General features: G+C 42.1%; 2 protein-coding genes across 32 annotated transcripts in view; one reads left to right on the top strand and one right to left on the bottom strand.

The window, feature by feature from the left end:
• Window positions 1-12,583, bottom strand: part of MED12L (mediator complex subunit 12L) — a 315,678-nt gene that overhangs the window by 33,617 nt on the left and 269,478 nt on the right. For 19 of the 30 annotated variants that reach the window (XR_011427091.1, XR_002800849.2, XR_011427092.1 and 16 more), the window contains 7 exons: window positions 12,008-12,097; window positions 10,881-10,990; window positions 10,550-10,685; window positions 9,598-9,759; window positions 7,406-7,768; window positions 5,462-5,618; window positions 3,364-3,584 (listed from right to left, as the gene is read on the bottom strand). Coding sequence is in view for 24 of the 30 variants with exons in the window: in XM_070238316.1 (XP_070094417.1) it covers window positions 3,364-3,584; window positions 5,462-5,618; window positions 7,406-7,768; window positions 9,598-9,759; window positions 10,550-10,685; window positions 10,881-10,990; window positions 12,008-12,097 (1,239 nt within the window). In the remaining 6 variants the exon portion in view is untranslated. Of the gene's footprint in view, window positions 1-3,363; window positions 3,585-5,461; window positions 5,619-7,405; window positions 7,769-9,597; window positions 9,760-10,549; window positions 10,686-10,880; window positions 10,991-11,992; window positions 12,098-12,583 lie in introns of all 30 variants that reach the window. The other 11 variants (XR_011427094.1, XR_011427093.1, XR_011427095.1 and 8 more) reach the window with 2 other exon arrangements.
• The window catches only part of P2RY12 (purinergic receptor P2Y12), a 50,502-nt gene continuing 47,619 nt past the window's right edge, over window positions 9,701-12,583 (top strand). Inside the window, exon 1 of one of the 2 annotated variants that reach the window (XM_005600987.4) lies at window positions 9,701-10,075. The gene's annotated coding sequence lies outside the window, so the exon portion shown is untranslated. The remainder of the gene's footprint in view (window positions 10,076-12,583) is intronic. The other variant, XM_070238337.1, reaches the window with a different exon arrangement.

Below are 12,583 nucleotides of genomic sequence, written 5' to 3'. Positions count from 1 at the left end.
GCACATCATTTCTGCTCTCTGTCAGCAATCTTCCTCTTGAACGTCATGAAAATCCTTACGATTCATTCTTTGTAGCCTACAATGAATTGCTTTCTTCCAAATGTCTCAATCAATTTAAGCTAAACATATCCTTTGTCTATCTTTAGGCTCTTAAACTGTCTGGCATTGCTTATTACAAAGAACACAAAAAGATTTTGTGCATTCAAAGGGAAAAATCAGGATCAAGTGAGACCATAAATCAAGGCATAAAATTAAGTCCTTTTCCTGTGTCAAAACTTAAGATTACCCCAAAGCCCCTTCCCTAGAAGACTGATATGGTGGGGGTGGGGAAGGAAGTTCCTTCTGTCAGAGAAAAACACTGGAGATAAGAAAAGGGGGACTGAAACACAATTTAAGCAGCATTTTGCATTATTATAACCAATACTCTATATTTTGTGATAGTTCTCACAGGATATGTGGAACATAAAATACAGTGCTATTTTTAACACTGAAATTAGAATCAGCCACTCTATAGTTTATAACATACAATTTAGAGAGTAAAAACATATGGCTTTCTAAAAACCAAATCGGCTATTAGGAAAACTCAAAGACGTTCTTTTTCATTGGTCTCTTCTACTGGTGGCCACTGAGCACCAATCTTCTTAGGGACAATTAATGTCATTACACAAGTAAAGCATTGGATGTGCTTTTATTCTCTTTTAGTCTTTAACATATTTAAGAAAATAAAGATCATTTTTATGGGACAGGGATTTCCTCTGAAATAATACAACCATAAAATGATACTAAAAAAACAGTAAGTATAGCAGCTAACATTTTTTGAGCACTTACTATGAGCCAGCCACTGTTCTACGGTCTGTTACATGTATTATATCATTAATTTCACAAGAACCTATAAAGCAAGTGTTGCCTTAGATCCATTTCATAGAAGAGGCTCTGAGGCACAGAAAGGTATGGCAGCAATCACTATACTGAGTCCCATCTAAACAAGGGACATTGAGTAAGGGACGGAGAGCGATCATTTACTTTCTTGGATGAAGACTGTAACAAAGCAGAAGGAAAACGAGTTTCCTTGTCAAAATATCTTTAGGCATGTCGATACACACTAAAGCTGTAAGAAAATACACTTGATTATAATAACAATCATTACATCAAATAATTTGATTAAAAACATCTAACAATATCCATGGTATTTAGCACCTGTTCTCTAGACACTATACCAATGTCTCAATACATTTAAGGAAATACAATATAAGATGGTCCATAACCGAGTGAAGCTTTTCCCCAATGCTAGGAACCACTTAGGTCAGCCCTGGTGGGCTAGTGGTTAAGATTAGGCGCTCTCACCACTGCAGCCCGGGTTCAGGGACCCACACCACCTGACTGCCGGATGTCCTACTGTGGAGGCTGCGTGTTGCTGTGATGCTGAAAGCTATGCCACTGGTATTCCAAATACCAGCAGGGTCACCCATGGTGGACAGGTTTCAGCAGAGCTCCCAGATTAAGACTAGGAAGAAGGACCTGGCCACCCACTTATGAAAAAATTGGTCGTGAAAACGCTGTGAAGAGCAGCGGATCACTGTCTGATACAGTGCCGGAAGGAGAGAGGACGGCACAGAAAGACCGGGCAGGCTGCCCTCTGCTGTCCACAGGTCACAAGGAGTCAGAATCCACTTGATGGCACTAACAACAACAAGGAACCATTTGGAGCAATTCAAAACTGAACTTAGCAGTAACAGTTTGAAAGTGAGCTATTAATAAGGCAAATTACACCTTCTGATAAAGAGGTAGATATGAAACAGCAATCTTATCGGAAGGTAGATTTTACTTAGGTTTAAACTACTTTTAAAGGGAGCTAAATTTACCCTAGTGGGATGGTTACTCAGCTTCTAGTAAATTTTTTATTTATCTTGACAAGGATTCGTAACAGCGGTCTAACTATTTTTGTCCATCCCCAAGAAGAGCTAAAATTCCACTGAGGTTTTAAATGGCTCCAAATATGCTGCTTGTTTAAGTAACGTCAATGCTTTTTAAAAATTTTAATCGAATCCTCATCATTTCTCTGTAAAAAGCAACTTAGGCCCATCTTACCTGACACCCAAGGACTCTGAGAAAGAGCTAGAGGTCAGGAAGAAACAGGTAGGTAGTGACTGCTGTGTGCATTCTCATGCAGCTCAACCAGCCTCCTTTCTCCCATCCTTCTCATAATACAGGTGAAAAAAAGCATCATTTTTAAGAACACATAACTATGCTCCCACCACAACCCCCCAAATGATTAAGTGGACTAAATGCAGAAGTACCATAAGTTACACACTGGAGATATGCCTAGAAAGTGATCCAAAATACAAAGAATGTGGTTCAAAGCATTCCAATTTGTTCTACTTTGAAAGTTTTTGGTTTTTCTTAGAGCAGGATGCACTGGTAGGTGGACTACTTCCCTTGAGGATCAGAAGAGAACCTCACTCACTGGTTGTGCTGGGATCTAGGATAACTAACACACGGAAAGTGCTGAGAAGTGTTCTGGCAAATAGTAAGTGCTCCATGAGTGTGAGCCGCTATTATTATCATCATCAACATCATCAAAAGAGCGCGATCTTTTTAGAAAAACTGGAAAATACATAAAGTATATAGAAATTAGAAAAAGAAGTTACAATCTCACCTCCCTCTTTTTATTTTAATGTATTTGTATAGACTCATGGGTTTCAGTATCTATACCAAGTTTTGTGTGATTCCACCACTGTTTTGTTAAACAATCACATCATCTAAAAGTCAAAGAAAATTGGGTTACAGGGCATAAACATTTATACATCAAGAATTAAATTGAAGGTATCCATACACTGACTGTTATTTGTAATGTACCCACTGTCTGCTGCAGACCTTTTCAAGTATACACTAAAAACAATCTGTGCAGGGCACTGTAGGAGAAACCTAAGAAACCCCAGGGCTTTGGAGACACAACCTCAGAGAAATAAATCTAGTAATAACACAGGACAGTAGAGCTAACAGGAGTGCAGAATATGGTGGTAACTGTAAGAGGGATGAATGCTCCGAGAACGTCACTTCAAGGATAAAGGCCTGCGCCCTCTAAGTGACTGGAAAGTCATTAGCTTTACTTTCTGCTTTAAGGCATACTTCTAATGAGCCTAAGACATTTCGAGTTGTTGTTTGATCAATGATAACAGTAAAATACAACAGATGAAAAGTATTCATAAACCTGTATAAGAGAGAGAGAGAGAGCGCCCTGCACTCAGCCGAGAACACAGGGAAATGCATGCAGGAAGAACATCCCACAATCCTCCCGACACTCATCCCCAGCCAGAGGAAGTGATGGAGCGCAGAGGACTCCATGGCTGGATCTGGACGAACCTGTTGGAAGGGTCGCGTCTGGGCTTGCCTGAGGAGACGCTGCTGCTGCTGCTGCTGCTGCTGCTGCAGAAGCCTCATCTGTATCAACTGCTGCTGCGAGGTGATGGCGTGGAGGGAGGGCGGCTGCATCATGGCACCCGAGCGCCGCTGGAGCATGTTCGACAGAGCCTGCTTGGTGTTCGTTGGGACAAAGGAGCCTGCGGGGTCCAGTCGGGAGCCACCTACAAAAGCGACCAGCAGGAAGGGGTTTCTACGCTCATTAATGCAACAGGTCTTCCTTATGTTATCAAAATGCAGAAACCTCAATTTCTAAGCCTCACTTCATGAAGCAAAATGGAAAATAAGGCACTGCCCCCCACCCCTATACAAATATGAAAGATCTGTTAAGAACTGGCTAATTCCCAAAGGACGGAGAGGGTGACGTAGGAGGGAAGTATCACATCTGAGTGACTTTCACGGAGGGCCCCTTGCAGTTGGTAACAGGCAACACCTAAAACACAGAGTCGTCGGCATAACTTTGGAATCAGGTGGACTTCACATTATGCAAGGCCCTCAGGAACATACTGCTTGCATAAAATGTGTTGCCACCATGGTGTATTTTACCAAGTGTCCTAAGCCAGGCATAGAAACTCTGGTCATTTTAAACAGATTTGGAGATCATGATATTTAAGCTGCTTTACCATGGCAAAATGAAAATGCCTATTTTGTAGTAGAGAGGCATGAAAATACTTTAAAAACCTGAAATGCTAGGAAACTTCAAACACGATTATTCTAAAGACAAAATACATCTTATTTGAAGGCTAGAAATTAAATAAGAAACGTTGATTTTAGTGATACTTAAGAAACCAAAGGAAATCCTTAACATATTTACATGTATAATTTGTCAAATGCCTTTAAGAGTTAGGGGAAAAAAAATTTCAGCTTTTGCTGGCTTCAAAGTAGATGCTGATCCGTCATTCTGCAGATAGCCCGTATAGTCATGTGTCACTGAACAGCAGGGATGCGTTCTGAGAAATTCATCGTTAGGTAATTTTGTCATTGTGCCAACATCGTAGAGTGCACTTACACCAACCCAGATGGTATAGCCTACCACACACCTAGGCTATCTGGTACTAATCTTATGGGACCACCATCGTTTATGTGATCCATTATTGACCAAAGTGTCATTAGGTGGCACATGAGTGCATTAGCATTTCCATCTTACAGATGATCAAGCTGAGGCACGGAGAAATGAAGACTTGGTTGAGATTACAGAGTAAGAGAGTGGTAGAGCCAGACTTGACCCAGGAGCCTCACTCCCAGAGCAGCTTCTTAACCACTAATTTAACTTAGAGGACAAAATCTGAACTCCTCCCTGCTGTAAGCCACGAATCAAATATTTTCTTCCCCAGACCTCAAAATGTCATACTCAACTTACAGTAAAAATCAGAAAATAACAGAATACAATAAGTAAAAATATTATGTTATAATGGCACATCCTAACAAAATGCTGAGATCTCAAATAACCTCTTTTGCTAAAACAGGAAAACTTTCATTTAGAAAGAAAATTAAATTCCTTCTAATTAAGAGATTTTTTAATTTAGAAAATCTTCATTTCAGGTATAAAATCTACTTGAATTTGAATCAAAGCAATACTAAAATCAGGAACCTTTACTATGGATGTGGTAGTTTTCCTTGTCAATATTTCTGAAGCCTTCCATGGTAAAAACAATTCAAAATTCATAACAAAAAACAGTAAGAGACACTGTGCAATACTGTCTAATCTTTTAAAATGCTGACAAAAATTATAATTGTTAAAAATGTATACAAATTTCACAGCATAAAACTGTGATCAAGTTTACATCTTATAGCTTAGATTTTAATCAGTGGCTAATCTCCTTCTAACATTGGATGAAAACTCCAAAATCAGCACATAAACTCATAAATGAAACCTTATTTTAGAAGAAAAACCATTTTGAAAGGAGAGAATTACAGAAATGTCAGCCGAGCACTCACTTCTTGAAATTTCCAAGTTTTGTGGAGATTTCAGGTGAAAAGCAAAAAGAACCCCAACCTACTTCTCACCTCCGAGTGACCTGATGCTGCTCTCTTCACATACCTGGAGTAAGAGATTGGTTCTGAAGGAAAAAGCCGGGTTGCTGGGGCTGCCCCATGAGGTTGTAGCCCCAAAGGGCGGACTGTGGATGGTGCATCATCTGGGAGGAAACGGGTGAGTAATTAGGAGGCGCCCTGTACATGCTGCTCTGTGGATACTCCTTCAACATAAAGTTAAAAGAAACAGTTACTTGACGCCACACGCCACACACATACTCAATGCAAAGGCTGCCTATTGCGTGATTTGACATAGCTCCTACCCCAGTGGACAAGGCTATTTTCATAAAAGGGAAGACGGAAGACAAGAGCGTCAACACATTCTCTGCAAAACACTCGTTTAAGTGAAAATTTTCCTTGACTTAAAAAGTTCTTGGCTACAGTGGGGGGAGAGATGGAAAAGGGTCTTTTCTGAACTCTATTTCTAAAATACTAAGAGCGCATTTAGAATACCACTATCCACCACCACCCACAGCTGGAAGAGCATCCTCAGTGGCTAAGTCTCCTGATCATCTCATCTTAGAAGGCCTTCCTGAAACCTTGGGTCGGGATAGGAATCATGCCAGAGAGGCCCACGATACCTCAGAACCAGTCCCTGGCCCAGACAGTATCTGAGTTCTGATTTTCCAGCCAGCACTCTATAGAGTAGACTCCTCCCTCATCTCCTGTCCCCTCCTCCCCGACCCCCCCACCCCCCGCCAGGGTTCCCTCTTCCTCACAGCACCTCAAAGTCTCTAAGGATCACACCTGAATGTCTCCCCTGCCCCACGACCCCTTTCTCTAGTCTAGCCCTAAAGGCAGAAGGACAAATGCAAGCTCGGTTCCCTGAAGCACCTCCCATTGGGAGGAGGCGGCTTCAGGAGGAGCACGAAAGGAATGGATATGAGGAGACTCACTTGGGGACGGAGATGAGCTTTAAGGCTTTTCCATCTAAAAAGAACAGAAACCCATCCATGTGGACTGACAGGTGAGGAAACCCCCGATTTCAGGGAGGAGCACTGTGGACCTTACTGAGCGCCCCCTTCAAAACAAAGGAAGATTGGCAGGAAGACCACAGGAGAAGAGGGCCCTGGAGTTCAAGAGCCATCCAAAAGTGACGGCGGCCACTTCCACAATAAGAGTCATCACCGAGCTATCAACTAGGAAAAGGTCTGTTTTCATTTTGACACAGGTGAACAATAACAGTAATCAGACACGATGTCCGAGTACCAAATTGTGAATCTTTCTTCTACTGTGCAACAATAACATCCTTGAATTTTATAGATAAAGGGTCTCAAATTTTCTCATTCTCTAAGTGTATAAAATTATTTCTAAATTACCATCTCACAGCTTTCTGTTGATTTTAAGAAAAAGCTGCTACAGGTGGGGTCAACTAATAGGTAAATGAGAAGTGAAACTATTTTAAATTATGTTTATCTTTTCTAAAGTTTGAAAATATGGTAAAGAAGTAGAATATACAGGAGACTAAAATGGAGCAGTAAAATACGAAATCTCTGAAACATCTTATCAGAGATACTGGATGAGCTTTATCTAGGGAAAGGCAAATAGAGTTTTTTATGTTAATTTATGCCCAAAATACAATAAATATTTTAGACACGCCTATAATAAAAATAGGTAAGAGGATGAGATTTTATAGGCCTAAAAAAGCCCAGGTTTCAAATTTGAGAAATTATGAGGCACTGAAATATTAAGTAAATATTATACACAAGGGAAGCCTGAAATTAAGCAAAGTTATGAGAAGTAGAGGAGGAAAAATGAAGGCTATACTCCTGTCGCCTGTGACAAGCCGCTGTTCCCGCCCATTCTCTTGACTGCCGCAGGGCCTTGTCAGGATAACTGGCACAGAAAGCCTTCTACGGCTCTGAGCTCTGTTCCCAGGGGTACAACCTGGGCCCGAGCAGCCCTCCTACCAGAGGCCAGCGAGCCAAGGTCTTTCTGCTCCCCTACATACGTCAGCTCTGGAGCTGGACTTGGTCTTGCGCTTCCTTCCCTTGGTTTTCTTCTCTTCATCTGCCGTGGTCTTCCCCTGATCCGACAGCTCGGCCGATTTCCTCTCCGGTTCCTGAGAGACGGGAGACGAGGGCTCCTCCTCCTCCTCCTCGGAGGGCAGGGGCAGCGGCTCGAGGTAGTAGCTGCGCGGCTTGGGCGTGGGGTGAGTGTGATACAAAAGGAGGTGGTGCTGCTCCTCATACTTGATCACCTTTCGGTCCACTCGGACCGTCCCGAACCAGGCCCAGGACAGGGGCGCGGGGTTCTTCTGGCCCTCGAGCAAGTCCCACGGGGACACCTTCTGCTTCGTGGAGACCTGGAGGCCCTGTGGCGAAATAACGCCCTGTGACCACATGTTCAGGTCTTTTCCTGATTCAGACACGGACTCAGAGCACATTCTGGCTGGGGTGGGCCCTACAGAGCCCCAGACCCACAGGCTACCCGGTCAGTCAGGGTCACACCCTAGGTCAATGGGGAGCAGCGGCCTGGATTCACAGCTTTCAGTTCAGTCTACCACGCGACACTCTGGTCAGGCTGTAAGCCCAGACATTCCAGTATCTTGTACCGTAAAATGGCATTTTTTCATTTAGTTTTTTTTTTAGCCAAAAAAACTTCTAAAAAACACTGCAAAGTTGATCTTGCTGTGTACCAAATTATAATCAATTATAAAAGCTTTGGAATCTATTTACAGTTTTTAAGATAAAACAAAAGAGTCAAGTTACATTCAGCCTCTAAATGGGCTCAAATTAAGTTCAACCCAAACAAGTCCGGACTTGATTCAGTATGGCACCTTTCCTGTACTTACTAAGCCAGCCTCTGAATAGTTAAGTAATGTTATTACAGAATTAACTTGTACCGACAGGAACAAATAAATCCTTCAATTCAAGTTTCTCTCTACTGAGTTTAGAAGAAGGAATGCTATTCTGTTTCTGAAAATGAAAGTTTTTCTATTTTTAACACTAATTAGTGATGTCCCTTGGTACTTTCCAAGGCACATCAATTTGAAAGTACTTTTCTTCAAAATGCCTCCAAAAATAATGACTCAGGGCTTCCCTAAGAGAGGAGCTCCTCCTGTTCTCGCCGACACAGACTCTCCCACTGTCAAGGCTCAGTCACCACCTGCATATTGACTGGGTCCTAATATCTGCCTTGAGAGTAGACCTCTTTCCTGGGTGCCAGGACCACACACCCAGATGGCTTCTAGATGTCTCACCACTAGAGAGCCCACCGGTACTGCAAACTCAACGTGCCCCTGACTCTAGCTTTTTCTGTCTCCACACCATACTGGCAGAAGTACTCGGGTACTCTGATTTACTGCAGCATTGCATTTCTCCTACAAGCCCAGTTCTTTCACGTCTTTGCATAACCTCTTCCCTTTACCTGGAACACACTCGCCCTACCTCTGGGCCACCTCTCAATCCTTCAAAAGGATTCAAGTGTTAGTTTTCTAGGGACACTTCTCTGCCCCCTGACCACCTACGCCTCATTGGAGTGTGATGGCTCCTTCTTAGGGTCCCTAACACTCGGGACCACAACACAGATCTCACCATGTGGTAACTGTCTATCTTCTTCCACTTAGGCTAGGAGCCCTGTCTCTCACCTCAGCGATTTTGGAAATCTGTGGTTGCCCAATGTTCACTGAAAGACTAACTGATCGCTCTTCTCATATTTTAGAGAACCTTGTTTAATATCTTATATAAATCAAGTGTTTATTAAATATTTAGCTGATAAGAAAATAAAGTACCATCACTTTCAAAATCTTTTTTATTCAAAAGAGCTTACCACATGAAACCTTTTATCAACAAATACTTTCTTATCTAAACATATTCTGTTTCTAATTCTGAAGTAAAATCAGACTAGTCTTTGCTATTTTTCTTTTTTTTTTACACTAAGCTCTTACTTAGCTTTCCCTTGGTGGACTTCAGAAATTCACTAAAATTCAGGTACAGTTTTAAATGAAAATCTTCAAAGATCTGACATATTTATATGATAATGCCAAGGACCATTGCATTTAAATGACAAAACTATACTTTAAAAAAGTCAAGAAACTGTTAAATTAAGATGCTTTCTATGCCCCACAGGAAGACAAGAAAGTGTATTTGTTTTTGTAAGTTTGTGCATTTATACATGCGACCAGCAAACATCTCCTCTTGCCTGCTTTTTATCTATGGAGTCGAATCCAGCGATCTTGTTTCCCTTCGTGTCGATCAAGGAGCCCATGGGCTCACACGTGATGATGTCACACGTCTGCTTGGGCAAAGGCAGCAGCTGGCGAACCTTGTCGATACTTTCTGATCGCTTGTCTCCTAGCTCTTTCTAACGAAAAGAAGAGAGAAGTGGGACACGAGTCACAAAGCAGGCAAAAGTTAACAAGAAGGAAGTTCCCCCATGAAACATCTCCTTTTTTATAGCTGGAATGTTCTTCAACCCTGAACGTGGTCTGTGGGGCAGCTCTCAATTACAGCAGGGAATGTTTCATTTCTTCTATTTAAGTCAGAAACAGAACACATATAAAGGCACCCTTGTTACACAACAGACGCCGCGGTGCTGAAATGACAAAAATCCAAGGTGGAACCAGACGGCAGAGGCTGCAGCACAGAGCCCGTTCTCGAACCCAGAGTCAGACCACAAGGTAATCATTGATTATTTTATTGGTAAGGCCTTCAGATATCTTGATTGGTTTTTCCTGTGTCATTTGTTTACAGTTTATTTCAAAGACTGTATTAGTAGCTAGTTACATGAATCGAATTTAGAAATATCAATGCAAACGGATATTTTTCAACTGCACGTGCCAGTCCAAGCACGATTTATCCCAAATCTGATGTCGGCATTCAGTTATATATTTGATAATGGATTTCTAAAGTTCCTTAAAAACTTAAACATGTTTTGTGGATATAAATTTTTTTCAAAGGAAAAGTCTTTAAGCTATATGTTTATAACTTTTGGGTAGTGGTAAACTGAGGTCAAGCAAAAAGCAAAATAATCACATTAAAGTAACTTCAATGCAATAATAATTAATTTAATGCATAGTAAACTAAGATAAAATGTACTAAATAACAAACCCATAAACACTCTGGCTCCTAAGATAAGCAGTTTACAAACTCACCTTCAGTTTCTTTACCAGATTCATGTACGCACGCTTGTTCTCTTCAGACCCCCCGGGGGATGCATTTGACAGGTCAGAGGCTAAGGTTCCATTGATTAAAACACCCAACATATCGAGAACTGTTGTGAACAATTCACTAAGAGGGGAAAGAAAATAATTATTTTCACCTTAGAGCAAAACTAAGAAACTCCTAACTGAGCATTTTTATGGAAGGCATAGAATTTTTAATGGTACCTAAGAAAATAAGACGTGGCAGAGTTTGTAGTCAGTATAACAAAGCTTCTACTACGCACACGTGCAGCAAAGTAAAAGGGAACTGATGGGAACATACTTGTTAGTGTGCATGTCGACGGTCCCGGATGTAATGATCTGGAGGAGGAGGAGGGCCCAGTCTGTGGTCCACTGCGTGCTCCTCTGCACCGTGTCAAACATCCCTCCCACCTAGCACACAGACAACACAGTCAGAACCTGCATCCTGCATCGTGTACAGGGAGAACACCACCCATCACCTTAGGGAGCCAAATTTTGATTAGCGTAAAAAAAAAAGGTGCTCTAGTTTATGGATATCTTGTCTTCTCTCTCACCAAGCTCTATATTTGTCACTCTTTTTGTTTTCTTCAGCACAAGAACTGGTCATTCAAAAGAAAAATAACAGAGTCCCCAAGTGTGGGCACATCATCAATATGAATTATATACCAGTACAAGCAGCTTTCTGTGGTTCCTAAACTTTCATGATATCCAGTTTTATGACGTAATTTTAGTCTAATTACATCTGAATAGGTCAAAACCACATAGTCCAATTATCTACAGCTTTGTATTGTCAATTCCTATTGAATCTAAACCTGTTGTCATGTTAACACTTGGAAATATCCAGTAACACAGAAGGAATGAGGAACAGCAGGCGTGCGCGCAGGTCTCCTCGATCACGGGCGGGAATTAATTTAAAATCATCAGCTAAAGCTCGGGGGGCCATCCTCCAGAGGAGCCCTCAGTGGGGCTTCTCCGTGGAAAAGGAAAAGTCAAAGGAATGTGAACGTGCGAGGAACTCTGAATTTCTGTAAAACCTCCATGTGGGATTTACGATCGATGTGATGGAAAGTTTGATAATTTTTGACTTAACAGATGTTTTAATATGGTTCTTAAATAAGCACAGTAAAAGCTACCAAGCATCTCAAAAAACAGGAGTCCTTTAGGACCTCCTCTTAGCCCGAACCGAAGAGGAGGAGAGATTCCCCGGGGCGGGGAGCACAGAGGGGAAAGCGATGGCTAAAATGCCTACGGCTGGCCGGAAGGGCAGCAGCCAGCAAGACAGGACGTTCCAGAGACGGGGCAGCAGTGACCGAGGGCAAATAGCAGGAGGCCTCACCTTGTGATGGAGGCCAGGACCACAGGAGAGGTGGGAGCTGAGTCACTTTCACGAAAAGCGTAAGGGAGGAAAGGCACCAGGATGGCTCTTACCAGATTGAGACGGAGCTGCAGGGCCTCGTGCATCATCTGCCGGGCCTTGGTGTCGTCCTGGTACCGTTCTTCTCTCCAGTTACTTAAAATCTAAATCAGAAAATACATGGAGAAACCAAAACCTTGTTTTTCTGTTAAAACTGACTTTTTCTCATATTCAAATTGAGCTATTCACTGACAGTCAAAAACAATTTTTTTTTTTTTTTGAGGAAGATTAGCCCTGAGCTAACATCTGCTGCCAATCCTCCTATTTTTGCTGAGGAAGACTGGCCCTGAGCTAACATCCGTGCCTATCTTCCTCTACTTTATATGTGGGATGCCTGCCACAGCATGGCTTGCCAAGCGGTGCCATGTCCGCACCCGGGGTCCGAACCAGTGAACCCCAGGCTGCCAAAGCAGAACGTGTGAACTTCACCACTGAGCCACCGGGCCAGCCCCAAAAACAACTTCTTAGTTTAACAAATTAACAAACAAAGCTAAAATAAAACTGTAGCTTTTCTCTCCTTCCTCTGGCCAACAGAAATCTGGCTATTTCTTTGTTCGTTGCCTTTCTAGGTGGGAGAAGAAAAATCTTAT

The sequence above is a fragment of the Equus caballus genome, chromosome 16 (genome assembly GCF_041296265.1).
Source record: "Equus caballus isolate H_3958 breed thoroughbred chromosome 16, TB-T2T, whole genome shotgun sequence".
NCBI classification, from domain to species: Eukaryota; Metazoa; Chordata; class Mammalia; order Perissodactyla; family Equidae; genus Equus; species Equus caballus.
This window is presented reverse-complemented; position numbering and strand designations above follow the sequence as displayed.